General features: G+C 32.5%; 1 protein-coding gene across 2 annotated transcripts; it reads right to left on the bottom strand.

The window, feature by feature from the left end:
• Positions 1–546: 546 nt before the first annotated feature.
• Positions 547–6,576, bottom strand: LOC114288882 (uncharacterized). 2 transcript variants are annotated; one of them, XM_082867679.1, is made up of 8 exons: positions 6,377–6,576; positions 5,359–5,650; positions 4,320–4,488; positions 4,185–4,230; positions 3,711–3,858; positions 1,970–2,120; positions 936–1,132; positions 547–789 (listed from the first exon to the last, which is right to left on the bottom strand). In XM_082867679.1, exons 2-5 carry the CDS (start codon positions 5,434–5,436, stop codon positions 3,828–3,830), a joined length of 324 nt encoding a protein of 107 aa, XP_082723805.1. In that variant the 5' UTR covers positions 5,437–5,650; positions 6,377–6,576; the 3' UTR covers positions 547–789; positions 936–1,132; positions 1,970–2,120; positions 3,711–3,827. The 2 variants fall into 2 exon arrangements, with proteins under 2 accessions (XP_082723805.1, XP_082723806.1); XM_082867680.1 differs by having other exon boundaries at positions 3,711–3,849.
• Between the last annotated feature and the right edge of the window lie 11,296 nt (positions 6,577–17,872).

The following is a 17,872-nucleotide window of genomic DNA, read 5'->3' as shown; positions in this document are numbered from 1 at the left end:
AAAAGTCAATTTTTGGTCGGCAAAAGTTATCCGCGACCAATTTTTTTGGTCGCTACTTTGGTCGCCAATTGAGGATCGGCAAAAGTAATTCGCGACCAAAATTGTGGTTGGTCGGCAAAAGTTGGATTTCGCGACTAAATTTTTGGTCGCTAAATATTTAATTACCGCGACTAATTTATTTTGTCGCCAAAATACTTTGGTCGCGAAAAGTGATATTTTCCCGACCAAAAGATTTGGTCGCCAATTGTCACATTCAACGACCAAATTTTTTGGTCACCAATTATCACATTTCGCGACCAAAAAAATTGGTCGCCATTTGTTACTTTTCGCGACCAAAACTTTTGGTCGGCAAAAGTGAAATTCCACGACCAAGAGCTATTTTGGTCGGCAATAGATGTATTTTTTGCGACCAAAACTCTTGGTCGGCAATTGTCATTTTTTGCGAAAAAAAATTATTTATTTGTCGCGACTAATAAATTGGTCGTCAAAGCAAAAAAACAATACACCTGTAATTCCTAATAATTCATTCAATCCATAATAAACCTATAATTTTAAAGCATCATTCAAATTAATTGAATCATTAACATTCGACACAATATTACTATTCTAAGTTTTTATTAACAAGTCACATCCATCTCGCATAACAATTTGAAACAATACATAATTCAGATTTACAGCATCAGGAAAATTGCTTAATCCACTAAGTTGCCTTGATAGCCAATCAAAAAGATCCTTGCGGCCTTCCGTGCCAAGCTTCGCATACATCAAAGCAGTAGTGATGTAAGGCACCTAATAAAGAAACATAATTGGAAAATTTATCAGAGAAGCATGATAAATATATAAAATTAATTAAAAAATAAACGAAATAGAGAAATTGGAACCCAATAGTCGAGGCAATGCTCTTTACGTATGTGAATGTATTATAAATTTCTCACCTTTATTGGTTTTTCAAAACAATAGTCGAGGCAGGTTTTCTGGTACAGTACAGAAGAGAGATAATGCCGGGACTACCAGATGAGGTTCTACTAGTTCTGATCGATTCCCCTCTCCACCTTGATCAACAAAAGAGAGATAATGCCGGGAGCTGTTTGGTCTCACACAACCTTTTTTAACTTCTCTGCAGAAATGATTCCTGTTAATGACAAAATCTATCAACAAAAGAGAGATAATGCCAGGAAAAATTGTAGAAAAAAGATAATGATAAAATCTATTATGTCCAATTTATTCCTGTTATTCATGGGAAAATTGAGGGAATAATCAATGATTCACCAAAAATAAAAACTAAAAAATAAAACTTAGCAGAAATGTCTAGGACAATAAACTTGGGTCTGGCCAATTCACAATCAATTTATATTCACCTCATCTATTTAACTTATGCTGCTATAGAATAGTTCTGAATTGAGGTTCTAATTTGAATGATCATAGAAATAACTTTCCATCATCATGTATAAAGCTATTTTATATATTTGAAACTTGAACCAAATCCCTATACAGCAAAAGGATTATAAGTATCAATTCAAAAAAAAAGTCATAGATTGGTAAAAGATTTCCTTTCTCGTGTTATGCAGTTGCAGGAAACCCATAATTATATTTAACCTGAATTGGGTTCAAGGAGGCAAAAGCATCGTTACCTCTACTAACAGTGTCAATTTTTTGTGGTATGCAATGAAGAAAATTGAGGTTCAGGATTGATTCTTTTGGATGCAAATATCTATATAACAATGGGAGGGTGAGTTTGAAAATGTCTTTAAAATTAATGGTTTAGATCTATCCAATTTAAAAAACAATGGCTCGGATTTATTCTTCAAAATATATCTCTCACAAACTATCTTTAATGGTTTAGATTTGTCCAATTTAAAAACAATGGCTGAGATTGAAAAGAGTTTCAATGGTCTAGATTTATCAATGACTAAAATTCAATGGTGCAGATTTGTTTACCAATCTACTCTCACCAACCCACTGCACTTACCAGGTAAGGCAGTCTTCACATCATTTCTTTACATCATATGTATCATCTGTATCAATGAAGAAGGAAGAAAGCTCTGAAGAAGGAAGAACAAAGCTCCGAAGAAAGCAATCTTCTCCACCATCACCAGGTAAGCTCATCCCGTCATCCCCACCTTCAGTTTGTGTCAATTCAAACATTCAGAGGGTTTGTTTTTGAAGCAAAAATGTATTTATCAAACATTTGTTTTTTAAAAAATTCTGAAGCATTTGTTTTTTCAAAAACATTTGTTTCTTCAAGCAAAAATTCTGAAGCAAAACATTTGTTTATGGGTCAAGATGATTTGTTTGTTTTAGATTTGTTTGTCTCTTTACTTACTCTGCCTCTCTTTCCCATGTTAAGAGATGGATTCATCTCTTTCTTTTATTGAACCCTTCATTGATTTCATTGATTTCAAACATTTTGTTAAGAGATGTATTTTATTCTGTCATGAACTAATTTTTTTTTAGATTTCATTGAAATGTGTCTATGTATTTCATTGGGTTAGATTGGGTACTGAATTAGATTTTATTCTGTTATGTTTTTTTAAGATTGTTTAATCTCTTTGATTTGTGTTTTGTACTAAGATTATGAGACAAAAAAATTTAACAATTCTATAAGTTTGATAAAAATTTAAAATTGTCCTTCCTCTTTGGAGGAGCCATACGAAGCACCTTTCATTTCTTGCCTCCTTGAGGTATGGACAATGCTCCAGTCTTTCCTTGGCAGTGAGTGGGTATGAATTCTGTTAAGGCTCAGTACCTCTTATGATGTTCTTTAATAGCCTTATATTTTCCAGTAATGTAGAGGCAAATAAATTAGACTTTTTCCACTTTTTGGTAGAAACAGTTAATCATTATGTTCATTATGTATTTGGTTGTTTATGTGTGGCATGGTGGCTTGAAAAAAGTTGTGTTGGGGTTTATTCTGCTGCCCACTTGATGACTTATTTTATACCAGAATGAACCATATTGAAAAACTTTTATGGGGAGTTTGTTATTATGAACTATATTAAATGCTGTGTGTAAATTTTCAGATATCTCCTCATGGGATTTGTATCATATTAGTTTTGGTGGGTCTTATTTTGCATTTTGATTCAGGGTCCTTATCGATTGGTTGCTGAGGAGGGCAAAGCTAAATGTTCATGGGTGAGCCTCGACGACGTTTGATCAAGTTTGAGGAGGGCAAAGCTAAATGTTCATGGCTGAGGAGGGCAAAGCTAACAATTTAGATTATGAGACAAAAAAATTTAACAATTCTATAAGTTTAACAATTTAGATTATGATTTGTGTTTTGTATAAGTTTGATCAAGTTTGATTAAATTGATCACAAAAACAATTCTGTAGAAAAACAATATCACAAAAATAAAGCTAAATTTGATCAAACAATATCACAAAAACAAACAATATCATTATCAGGTGGGTTGGCTATGGGTTTTCAATTCTGATTGCTATTTTTTAGTCTCTTTGGAAGTTTCGGAATGAATGTATTTTTAACGGATAAAAGATATGATCAAATTTAAGTTAGTTAAAAGATATGATCAAATTTAAGTCAGTTAAAAGTGGAAGGACTAAATGTACAAGCAATAGAATGCAGGGACTACAAGTATAAATTTCCTTTTTTGTTTTCTAAGGTAGAAAGAGAGGATAGAGGAACCTAAGCAAAAACAAGAAGAATAGGAAGAAGCTAACAAGCATGAGTTTGTAAAAGGAAAAAAGAAACTCACCAATGGATAGTTGTGTTCCTGGCAGCAAGGTTGGTAACCTTAACTACAACATTATCACCTTCATGGACAGTAATGGTTGGCCCTAGATACTTCCCAGTCACTGTTAGAAGTGGCTTTCTATGGCATAACCTGCTCACTTCTGTCCACTCTAGTCATATCATATTTAGATTCATATGAGAGAGAGAGAGAGAACAACCGAAAACAGAAGTGACACAATGTGTACATGCATAAAACTCCCTACCCACACATCAAAATTTGTACATTATTATCTTCATTTTGAGTTCATGAAGTGTAAATAAATATTTTGAAAGCACATTGGTAAGGGCATTCAATTTCAAAATAAAGGCCAAATTGATTAAATGGTGAGTTCCTTAATAATTGTAGTCACATAGCAGGATAGACAATTTTTTCAAAAATATCCTCCTTGTGTAATATTCTAGAAAGGAAGGTTTTTCAATTGACAGCCAACAATACCTGGGAAATGGCATATTATTGGGAAATTGTTGCCCCATGAATGCCCCTGAAACCATAGAATTGGACATGACAAAAATATAGAAGAAAATTTCAAGTGAATGGAAACAAAAACAGAAGCTGATGGTGTGATTTTACCAGGAGATGGAGACATTCCCGAAGAAGGTATCTGTGAAGGTGGTATAGATCCATAAGATGAAGCCTGAGGCTGCATCAAATGGGAGGAGTGGGTATCTGCAGTTTGCAATAAGGCTGTAGGAGCTGACAAATTTGGCAGTGCTCCTTGCACAAGCAACATAGAAGGCAACTACATCACAGGAAAACACAATTTTTTGAGATTAATAAATGATAATAAATAAATAAATAAATAAATAAATTTGGCAATTTATTGTCTAACTCAGCATGTCTCTCACGCTTTTCTAAAGGTTTGTGCATGTCTAGTTTTCATCATCCACCTAATTGTGCTTGTTCAACATATTGAGGAGTTTAAAAAGCAACTGGAACAAATATACAACCTATTCTGGATAAAATCAACTAGAACAAAAATACAACCTGTTCTGGATAAATTAAGACATGCACACTATAGGCTTTTAATATAAGTTAGTATTCTACAAACACTGAAATTATCAATAGAAATATTTCAGCTTAGCCACATGCTTGCAACTGTGCACCTAATTACTATGTAAGCCCGAATTTATCAGGACTTCCATTGATATCATGCAAAATTTCAGCATGCATCACACACAGCTTAATATGACTGAGAAAAGTGTAGGAAAGGAGTAAATGTAAGGGCACAGATCAACACTTACTGCACTCCACTACAGTTGGTGCAAACAAAGGTCCAGAAAGTAGTGCACACATATTGTGGCCCCTGATTGAAGAACACGTCAGCCATAGTATTGAACCAAACAAAGGACTTTCAGAATTATGAACAGCCTTCGATGTGGAACTATAATTTCATTTGTTGAACCACAGGAACCAAAAATGAACTTATAGAATTAGAGCTGTAGCTGTTCATATGCAAATGGCACAGAAAGGTGAGGTGACAATTCAAGTATAGAAACAGAGAATGAGGTCTAGCATTGACTTTTGTATTAAATATTATGGAATCTCACAAAAATGAAAAGTTGTTGCACAGTATAAGACTAGAAGGTTTAGAGTTCAGATTGTATACTACCTGGAACCAATTGGGGTTCTCCGGGCTTTGCTGAGCAGCAAGAACTTCAACAAAACCTTCATTCTTGTAGCCACCCATGTTACTTGCGTATGCCCGTGAAAGGTGACGATTTAGAGATGCAGAATTGAATTGTGTAAGAACATAGATCTTTGATATGTTGCTGTTCAGGCAATTGCTGACTGGAATGTCAATCAGGTGATAATTTGCTCCTAAAGGAACAGCTGGTTTTCTCTTCTTTGTAAGAGGGTAAAGGCGAGTCCCAACTCCACCTCCAAGTATAATTCCCAGAACACTGTGAAGAATACAAAACCACTTAATCATTCCCTTCCTCAAATCAACTCATTATAAAAATTAAAGTTTCTAAATACCCATAAGCATAAAATTCCACCATACAAGTTTAAAAAAGAAAGAGCTGAGCAACAAAACCCACATTGTCCAAGCATTTTTTACTAGGACATGAGGAACCCAAAGTCATGGATCCAATGCTACACATATTTCAACTAATTTTACATAAACATCCAACAATGTAGTCCTCTGCATCACAATGATTGACCATGAAATTTGAAGATTTTAAGGTCCATAGTGAGGTTACCTTATTTTATTTTGAGCAAATGTGCCAAATTAGTGCAAAATTCCCAGAAATAAATGCATTCAGTAACCAATGAAAAGCAAAACACATTTAATGGTCCTTAAGAGCAACTCCAACCATACTCTTCATTTTTTACTAGTTAAAATACAAAAAAAGTAATCTTTATTTTGTCTAATCCTTTTTTTTATCTACATACTTTATTTTACTGATTTACACCCACAAACTATTTAAAGAAACCTCCCAAAGCTTTTAAAATGTAGCTAGCCTTAAAAGGATTATGTTAAAATAGCTAGCCTTGATGCACAACCTATAACAGTCTAATCCAAAATTCATATATCCTTTCGTGCCATCTGTATATACTCAAATCAGTTAAAAACTCTAAAAAAAAACAAACTCAACTGAAACTAATTAAATAGCTAGACAACTTACCGCAAGTGCCTTCGCTGAAACACCTTCTGTCAAAATCAAGGTACATTTATCAGAGCTCTTCCCTCCGACATCATTAGCATCTTCTAGTTTGGTAATCCCAGTTATCCTCTGCCTCTTTGTCCCATCAGTTTTCTTAAGATCCTTGCTCTGCTTAAAATTTGCCCATGACAAGAGACTTTCCACTATTCCAGACTTGGTCACTGCAGGAGAATTGACCACAAAAGCATCAAAATTACGCTCACAAAAGGAGTAAACAGCTTTTCTTTTTTAAAATTTATAATAATAATAATAATAATAATAATAATAATAATAATAATAATAATAATAATAATAATAATAATAATAATAATAAAGATTTCAAAATAATAGAACAAACCTTTCTTCAGGAACTCCTGTGAAAGTTCACATTTTGACCCAAAACTGCTTTGGCAAATTGTCAAAGTCTATTTGGTTTGAGAATCAAAAGCTGGGTTGTCAATAAGAGCATTGACAAAAACCCATAGATGGTTCTTCACTGCGTGGGCTTTGAGATTAGCATTCTTATTCTTTTTATTAACAATACTCATTACATAGTTTGTAATCTGGTTGGTAACATAATCAACATGAGTCCCACCCTTAATTATCTTTCTGCTTATGACCAAATCAACATTTCTGCTTATGACCATAGGAAAACTCGTTCAATATTAGCTCTTCATATGAACAAGTCAAGCTAAGTTTAAACAAATTATTAATCGCCTCAATAAACTTATACCATAGTGTTAAATTGGTAGGTGTAGATGCTTCATATTCAAATGGTAACCATAGTGTTAAATTGATGCCAATTTGGCATGCTATAGCTTCATTGGACAAATCATGATTATATTAACATGAAAAGTCATGTCGTAACCTTTAAAAAAAGTGGTGGCCAAGGCATCGTAATGATCAACTACTTTGCCACCAAGTTACGCTATGTAGATAACACCACCACAAAAACACCTTCAGATTATAGGAAACATTAGCAATTCTAGCCATGAGGTGGACACAAAAATGATTGATGTCTGTAATAACTGCACATCAAAAAAGCTGGTCACAAAAATCTTGACTAATAATTAGTAGGTACACACTTCCATCATAATTCACTGCATTCACAGAACCTTGTTGTTTAATAAGTAAGAAATTAGGGCTCTTCATCATACATGTTCATACCTTATGTTGGGGACATCTCACCTGATCAGTGATCATAGAGGTTTACATAAAATCACATGCAATATACCTAAAATTAGAATTAGTAAGCATCCCAGTACTTTAAATCTTGCTTCTAGAAAAATTAGAGAAACATCTTCATTTGACAGAAAAATGATAGATATTGAACTGCAACCAGTAATACATGTTGTACATATAATGAAACCACTCAAGTATATGAATATTTTAATTTAAATGTCAATGAATGGATCAAATATTGAAATATCCATTTAATGGTATCAAGTATCAACATTACATTTAATCTTCTAGAGCATGCAAGGGTTTCTCTACATTGAAAAAACTATTAACATACTATAATAAATTTCTAATGAACAATGGGAAAGGAAGATAATGTCCAACTTTGCCTTCAATAATATATCATGATGACAATTGTTTGCTTTCACTCCAAACCAGCCTTGGAAAAAAATTCCAAGAGCACTTAACTTCATAACCTAGATGACATTTCATATAAAATACATTCCAAATTTCAACCATATAAACTCATCTCGGACATTAGTAAACCTATACATAGACCAAATGTAAAGCTTCTACTTCATACTATTCTCAGATGAAGATCAATACCATGGAGCTTCCTAGTGGGAAGAGCACAGCTCTCAACAGCTCCAAAAAGGCTATCCTACCAATGCTAACCCTAATTCTTCTCACCTCAATCCCTCTCTATCTATATAACAACTCACCCTTCATTACACGGTCAGTAGAGATTAAGATCAATAGCTCAGTCCCTCTCTTTCAGGAAAACAATTTGTCCCTGGCTTTGCATTCTCCCCAGAATCCAACCAATGATTCAACAAATGTTAAGTTGGATCAGAAGTGTCACATATTTAATGGAAACTGGGTTCCATATCCCAAGGAACCTTACTACACAAATGAGACTAAATGTGTGATTGATGATTTACAAAACTGCATGAAGTTTGGGAGACCAGACACAGAATTTATGAAATGGAGGTGGAAACCAGATGAATGTGAGTTACCTCTCTTCAACAAAGTTCAGTTCTTGGAGCTTGTTAGAGGTAAGACTTTGGCCTTTGTTTGGGGACTCAGTGCGAAGAAACCAAATGCAATCATTGACATGCCTCTTGGCTAGTGTAAGTGCTCAGTAACTCATTATAGCATTATGTATAGATAGATATACCAAGTAATATTTCAACTTCAAGTCTAACAACCACCTTGAGGGCATATTAATAAAATTGGAATAAGGTATGAAACAGATGAGTCATGTTCAGCAAGTTCACATTATTATCAAAAATCACAGCAAGTATAACCCAAGCTTTATATTATATTAGTTATGCCCTAGAGCCCTACAACTAGCATAGTATGAGTAGCCAAAAGTTTAATGAAGAAATTACATGGCACACATGCATGCTAAACTTCAAAAAGTTTGATTTCTACCAATAACAGTAATTGAGACACCCTGCTACTATTATGAATTGCAAACAACCAACCATCGTTAAAGAGTTCAACCTACAAGAGAAGCATAATGACAGAAGAGCATTTGCCAGTAGAACTTGGTTAAAGAAGCATCATCAGCTCAAGGCACAATACCAGATGCAAAGACCTTACAGGCCGTGGTTCGTGAAATACAGGCCCTATTTGGGATGTTGCTTTTTTGGCTTTTTTGACTAAAATGGACACACACACACACACACACACAAAATACAAACTAAAATAACCAATAAGACAAAATGTTACATCTTACCTATCAATCAATCATTTTTTTTCTCTCACAACCATCTATTCAACTACAACTAAAATAGCCAAATCATCCCAAACACGACTTTTTTCCATCTCACAAAATAGCCAAAAAGCCAACTAAAATAACCAATTTCCCAAATGGGCCAACAGTGTATATTATGAACTAGAAATTCAATTAACAGAAACTCCATTGCTTTTGTTATAGTGGAAGCTGGATAATGCAAGTTACTGATAACGATCTAACATTAATTCGATAACTTGTGGCCTAATATTGGTGTTTAAAAAAAATACCATAATTACCACATGAGAAAGTGTGAAAACAAATATGCAGAAATTTTGGGCTCAACTCAAATAAATCACATTTGATGGACAAAGATCAAAGCAACTTGAAATTAGCACATGTTCTGTCACTATGAAGCCAAAAAAACTACCAGGGACTAGTCAAGAGCAAAGCAACTTCCCTCGCTCCCACCCTGCCCCCCAACTGCTCCCAGTTCGTGCAACTAAGCAACAAACAAAGGATCTATAAGAGATGTAAAGCTCTTGCCACTCTCCCCATACTTCACCTCTATATAATTTTTATGCACAACATCAATAAAAAACGCTTTTATAGGGGTGAAAGGATTAAAAACCGATATAATTAATCAAAGACTGATGCAGTTTGTCAAGGCAAATTTACAATTAGGAAAAAATCAATACTTCTTCACTTTTTGGTTCACACCGAGCAAGTTCTATAACTATTTACTAGTATAAATATTTAATATATAAAAGGCTTTATAGTGGGCCACTGATGATCCTTTTCACCATTCTGCCAGTTCAACCAAGCAATCCATATCGACAAGGATTGGTTCACAAAAAACAGTTCAGCAACAACAGCATGAGTTTCCAGAACACCGTTCCTCGCAAGCAATTGAATAACTAGTTAATTTATAAAGGTAAAATTCTCTATAGCTTAATAAGTTCCCAATTTGCACAAGAACGAAAATAAGGGTTTCTTTCAAAAAATTATAAACCAGTGTAAAAAAATAAGGATTTCAGTACACTAGTACGGAAAAACCTCAAAATAACCTTAAAAAGGGTTCGTTTCACATAAAAGGCATGAGCAGTCCCCTAACCTCATAACTATACAAGTTTTGCTCAATAATAACACCAGCAAATTGGTTTTTCCTTGCACAGGTCCTGAACTGCAGAAATTAGTTTTTCCTTGTTGCTTTCGCTTTTGATTGCGAATCAATAAATCCACATTACATCCATCACAACACAGGTTTTCTTTATGACCTCAATCCTCTCTTCTTCCATAGCCCCCAAATTATATATATAGAGAGAGAGAAACCGAGGGCAAAGGCTAGAGAGGGAGAGAGCGAGAAACAAAGAGAGAGAGACAGATAGACCGAGAGTGAAAGAGAACCTGTGAGGATGTGGCGGCGGCGGTGGCGCTAGCAGTGGCGTACGACGCTGGTTAGCGATGAGAGTGAGATTGGGTGAGGATCCCACAGAAATGAGGAGTCCATTAGACAGAGGGCGATGGCGATGTGCGACGGATGTAAGCAATGGTGGTGAGGGACTTCGGTGAGCTAGAGAGAGTGGGCACCGATTGAGAGAGAGAATGCAGAGAGAGGGAGAGGGCGGATCAACATATAGAGAGACACAGAGAGCGAGCTGGAGACAGAGGAGAGACGGGATTAGAAATGGCGACCAAATTTTTTAGAGAGGGTGGGTACAAAACGACGTCGTTTTATAAATGGCGACCAAATTTTTTTTTTGTCGCAAAAAATTTTCATTTCCCCCTCCATGTTTCAAATTTCCCTCCCAAACTTTTCGCGACCAAATGACCAGATTAGTCGCAGAAAAGGTATCTTCACCGACAAATTTTTTTAGTCGCCAAATCTCAATCAACGGTGACTAAAATATTAGTCGCTAAAAGTACTAATTTGGCGACTAAATTTTTTTGGTCGCCAAAATGTAACCTTCTGCGACCAAATTTGAAGTTGGTCGCCAAAAGCATACCAATTTCTGCGACTAACTCATTTTTGGTCGCCAAAATGTGACCTTTTGCGACCAACTCATTTTGGTCGCCAAAAATAATTATCATTCGCGACTAATTAATATTTTGGTCGGCAAATGTCATTTTTTCGCGACCAAATTTTTTTGGTCGGCAAAAGTAGTCGCAAAATGTGTAAATTCTTGTAGTGTTTCCTTTTCTTTTTTTTTGATTTTTTTTTAATCTTTCTCTGTCTTAAATATAAATTCCCCAAATACCTCCTTTTACAGGGGTGCAGGGTAGGCTGGACCATTCCCTAAACAGAAGTTTATGTCTAATTGCCACTTAACAAATAAACACATTTATTCCCATAATCTTGCATGGTGGTAACTAACGAAGCCAAATTCTCACTTATCCATATTTTAAAACAGTTCTTTTACCAAACAATTGAATATAATTTAAGACTTATTAAATATATATACATATATATATATAAGAACCGCTTAACTATTTGAGATTCGCCTTTTCTTTTTGATTTTGTTATTTCATTTTGAATAATTTCATAATGGTGGTCTATATTGAGTGAAGGTTTTTTCATAATTACGCAAACATTCTTGATCAATTATACAACAGGTTTTTTCATAATTACGAGAACATTCTTGGTCAATCATGAAACATATTTTTTCGTAATTACGCAAATAATCTTAGTCAATTATGAAACATAAATCTTTTTCTTTTTAACAAAATACTAGAAATTACAACTACTGTTTGTTATAAATTTTCATTTAGCACAATACTCAGGGAAGAAAAAAAAAAAAACAATTCTCCTATGTAATAATAAATTATCAAAATTGTTTATTAAAAATTATTTCATATCATTAAAAACTATTAATTGACTTAATGATTTATTTATTAACAAAATGGTTAACTGAAAAATATTTTTCATATCATTACAAATTGTTAATTTAGTTAATGATTTACTTATTAATAAAATTGGTCATTCGTTATGCGATTATGATTTATGTATTAATAAAATTCGTTATATATATATATATATGTATTTTCCTTTGCTTCTTTATTAATTCAGTGAATTATCTTAGTAGTTTTTTTATACGAGAGAATTATTTTAATATTTGTTTTATATTTGTTTGTTGAGAAAAACTATACACCATAATTTTATTTTATTTTACAAATTCGGAAGCAATGTTAAAGACTTATAAATTCACCCAAAATGATATGATAATAAAATTAGAGTTTACATTATGCATGTATAACAAATCAAAAATGATACATATAATACCACATAATTCTATTATATATCTAATAATTTATTCTATTTAATTTTATAAAATAATATTTTAATTTTTAAGAAATTATAAAAATACAAAATTTAAATATACTGTAATAATAACTTTTTCTTAAACTAGTATATATATATATATATATATTCAATTTGCTACACCAAATCCAGAGATTTCATATTAATGATCATACCTATCTTATCTTCACCTTCCAACATATCACAAAACCATTATATATACCTCCCCATGCACTTGAACAACTCAACAACTCAAAGTAATTCTGTGAAGTATTGGAGAGAGAGAGAGAGAGAGAGAGAGAGAGAGGGAATGGAGGCGAGCAACCGTGCGCGCAAAGGGTTCACCAAAGGGAAGCTGGTGATGTCCTTCTATCAAGCAGCCAAGCCGCAGTCTACTTCCTCAACCGTCCAATACAATAATAGCAGCAGCAGCAGCAGCAACAGCAACAGCAACAGCGGAGTGGTCATCAACCACGACAAGTACGTAGCTGCTCAGCCGAGGTTGCACAAAGTTTCGGAGATTAGTGGCCTTGACGACTCCTCGTGTACTACTACTACCTTTGAAAACAACCACCACTACGGTGTAGTCGCTGGAGATGAAAGTGTTGATTTGAAGGCTGCGAGTTATATCTCTTGCGTTCAGGAACGTTTCAGACTTGATTGGGTCAACTCAGAACGTAAGATGACTCAGGAAATGCAATACTAGATAGCTAGATTGATATCATACGTACCTACCAAGTCCATGTCCACCCTAGGCACACTGTAACTGTATTCCTATTGCTAGTATTAAGTTATAATATAATTTTAGCGTTGGTATTACATGTACCGATTAATGTACATACTAGTATACCAACTAGTCTTTTGTTATTATTATTGACCTTACCTATTATACAAATTATAAATATTCAAAACTTCTAAAATTATACCACATCATCTGTTAATATACTAGTTAATACATTAATTGATAGATATAACATTATTCTAATTTTAGTCCCCTCCCTCTCTCTCTTTCTCTCTCTCTCTCCAAGGTAGCCATTATAAATGTTTAGGGTTTGTAAATGTATTAATTTGTCTTTGTTGTATATGTGTGGTGCATGTACCATGTCCATGTCTTACTAGCTAGATTATGGTTGTTGAATCATTCTCATTTGATCGATCCATCACTTTTTTTATTCAATTCTTCTACGTATATTAGACATAACTATCTCATATAATTGACATTTACACATTTAACAAGTCTTATCTTATATGAAATGATTGTGTCCAATTAATCGTGTTTGTGTTCTTAAAAATTTCTTTTTATGTAATTAAGTATTTTATTGACAAATTTCTAGGAGTATTGGTTCAAAAAATTTCAAAATCATTATATATATTCTTTATATCACACTCTCATAAAGATTGAATAATTATTTCGAACTTGTTATTGAGTGCTCTTTAAGATATGTGGTAAAAAAAAAAAAAAAAAAATCATATAACTCACTCATTCTCTAAATTATCAAGTCGTGTGTTGTAGGCATGTCTAAATACCCATATTGTACAAGCAATATTGATTCATATATTTTCAGGTGACAAAAATGGTGCCTGAACTAAGATAGCATATGAAGCTAAGAGGGGTTAAGCTTTTCCCCTATTGATCTTCCTTTCAAATGACGATCAAACCCACAAATTAAACCCCTATTCTTGAGGGGACCTGCTGATTTCATCAGGTTGGTTTTACCCTTGATTCATCAGTTCCTTTCTTATATTAATATTAGGGGTCCTTGTAAAAAAATTCAAGGCTCATTATCTTCGGGGTAGTTTGGGTAAATTTTACTTTTATTTTTATTTTTAATACAGATAATATATATAGAGCTAAGAAATCAAGGGGTTCTAATCTAGTCAGCATCACATTTGACCACCAAGTCTCTCCTTATGAGAGATTTTGGTTCCGCTCTTAAGAGTAGAATAGGAAGGTAAGATTTTCTTGGATTTGGGGTGGTTGCTGTGCGGAGGGCATAGTAGCCACTGTTGTGCACCTAAATATATACCAACAACCCCAAATCTGACTTTCTTACAAAGTGTATGGATATGAGTTTCAATTCTCCTAACTAGTCTAACAACTAATTACTAATTTTCGCCGATCAAAAAAAAATATATATATACATATACAGCTAGGAACCCACTAAAGATTTGTAATGTCCCAAATGGTTCTAGTGATGTTCCATATAGAAGAATATTACTCCCTTTATAATGGAATCTATCTTTTTTTTTTCCTCTTTTGTTTTTTAATCGGTCAAAGTGAAAGGTTAGTTGTTAGATTAAGATTTTAGGAGAGCATAAATTCATACCTATATATTTTTTAAGAAAATCTTACCTTATCCTTTCATTCCTAAAAGTGGAATCCTAAATCTCTCTTAAGAGAGATTTACTGGCTAAAGAACTAACCAACTACATAGTTATATTAGAATCTATCCTTAGTTATATTAGAATCTATCCTTAAGTTTCTCCTTACTATCTCCCAAGCTATACACTCTAATGGAGTGTTTTGAAAAGATGATTAAAAGTTAACTTTTTTTACTTTTTTCATTATTTCATGTGAGAAGTGATGTGACTCAAAATGGATTAAAAGTTGACTTTTGACTTTTTTGGCATGTTGCCAAAACAGCCCAATATGAATTAAAAAATAATAATATCATTAAGAGAATTCTATTATACACATTTTTTTATCATATGTACTTTTAATTATGTCATTTTATTATTTAGTTATGACATTATTTTAAAATCTTTAGTTATACCTCATTTGTTTTTGGTTATGATTCTTTTATTTTTTAGTTATGACTCAAAAAATATACAATTAGTTATTTTTTTCTATAGTTATAAGGTGTATATGGTATATAATATCCTTTGAGAGGTGTGTACCATAATTTTCCTAAATCATTAAATCCATCACATAATTTGATAAATTTTAAATTTTGACGGGAAAGTACAACCATGTGATGATGCATTGCCTTCGTTTGGCATATTGGTTGGATTAACTTTTTGGTTAAAATAGTCACAAAAAGATAAAGTAGATGTTTGGCATGCACTAAAAAAGTGTATTTTTTTTACATAAATACACTTATTTAAGTCACATCAATCAACATCTATCAACATCTCCTTTCTAACTATTTTTTCTACTTTTCTGCACATTTTTTTTTTTTATAAAAAGTTAAAAAGTGCACTTATTTAGAACATCCCAAACACTCCAAAATATGTTAAAAAGTTAGTTAGACAAAATATCACATCTAAACCATAATCATTTTATTTTCTCTCACAAAAGTCAAAAAAATCAAAAAATTCATCATAAACAAAAAATTTTAGTCCCAAACTTTTTTTAAAATTAAAAAACCAATCAACATTCCAAACAAAACCTTGTGTGATAGTGTTCTCTCCACAATAGTTACTATTAAAACATCTCTAAGAAAAATCTTAAAAACGTATGGTAGAATATCTTGAAATATACATGTAAAATAAAATAGAAATTAATTTTATGTGTTTAAAATTTGTTAATTTTGTGAGTAAATGAGTGTTTCATAAAGATGTTGAAGTGTGTGTCATTACTTGGAGATATTTTTGCCCTGTCAATCGGGCTGTCAAAAAAATAAATATTGAGTATATTTAATAATATTCACTATCATAATATAAGAAAATTTATTGATTAATAATATCACTATTATAATTAATATTTTGTCTTACTTTAGATGCCATCAATCGAGCTTGAATAAGAAAAGGCAAAAACGTATATCAGAACGGGATGGGCCTTGAATAACAAAAACATTTAAACTGGTATCTTGGGCCTGTAGTAGAATCTTCCGAAGTGCCCAAATGACAATGAGCATCCATTTGCTTAAAATTTTAATCCTGGTAAATTTTAAAAATTATAATCCTATTAATCGTTTTGTTTCTAAAGTTTTATATTATTCAATTGATAACACATTATTAACAAATATGAAGACAATTACATCAAATTAAATATTCATAATCCAACGACTCATATCTAGAAGAGACAACTTTTCATAATTGTAGTAAAGAAACTTTGCGTATACCATTGATTGGGCTTTTGGATTTTGTTCAATCTAAAATTAATTCTGTAAAAACTTTTACCCATTTAGTACACAAGCAAATCAACTTATTTTATTTAAAAGTTCAATGAGTTCGTGACCAGAAAGAGAGGAAATAATCTAAGATTGTTTTTAAATCTTGAATTTGAGTTATTTTTAATGAAGTCCTATTAACACATGTTTGAAAGGGCTACAAAAGAAATTTCATAAGAAAAATAAGGCTTATTGAGAATTTTCTCAAAGTTAATGTAATGCACAACAAAAAAATCGGATTTGGGGTGCACAGCAGCCACTGTTGTACATTTAAATGAGCCAATTTTGAGGCCTATTTTGATAATCCGAACCATTCACGTTTTAGAATACATCAAGTAGAACATACCTGCAAAAAAATTAAGTTAATCGGATATCGTTTACTCTTTCATCCACTCACATTTATATTCATTTTAGTACTTTAAATCACAATTGTTATTTATTTGGATGAAAGAGTAAACGATATCCGATTAACTTGATTTTTTTCAGATATGTTCTACTTGATATATTCTAAAATGTGAACGGTTCGGATTATCGAAATAGACCTGAAATAGATCCATTTAGTTGTACAACAATAACTACTGTACACCCCACACAACCGCCACCCAAGTGCAAAACCCGTGCAGGAAATGTTATTTAATTTTTTAATTGTAGCACTTTTCAAATAGACTGGTCAGATCAATTCATTTTTATTAAAATTAATATAATTTGCTTACCTAGTTATTTATATTCAATTGATTTAATTTTTTCACTCACAAATTTTTATGCAATTGACCAAACTCATTAATCTTTTCAAATTTTTTTTAAATAAAAAAAGTCAAAAAAAATTTAAAAAAAAAATTCTAAACAACCACAAAAAATAAATTTGTTGGCACATTATTTTAGTGGGTAAACAATATACTGTACAAAATATAATTGATCCAAATATACACCCTATGTCTAAAATGTATAGTCATCCCATCCAAATTGGTTCACTATTCTACACCACAAATGCTAGAGGCTCGTAATTTAAATTTGGATAAATTATGTGAATAGTTCTTATATTTTAATTCTTGTGTCATTATGAATTTATAATTTTATCTTAATTTAATCCAATTAATTACAATTGTTAACATTTTTTAATAGAAAATAAGCTCGTAAGTGGCATATATAAT

Source organism: Camellia sinensis, chromosome 4 (assembly GCF_055761805.1).
Source record: "Camellia sinensis isolate YWXY chromosome 4, ASM5576180v1, whole genome shotgun sequence".
Lineage (NCBI taxonomy): Eukaryota > Viridiplantae > Streptophyta > Magnoliopsida > Ericales > Theaceae > Camellia > Camellia sinensis.
This window is presented reverse-complemented; position numbering and strand designations above follow the sequence as displayed.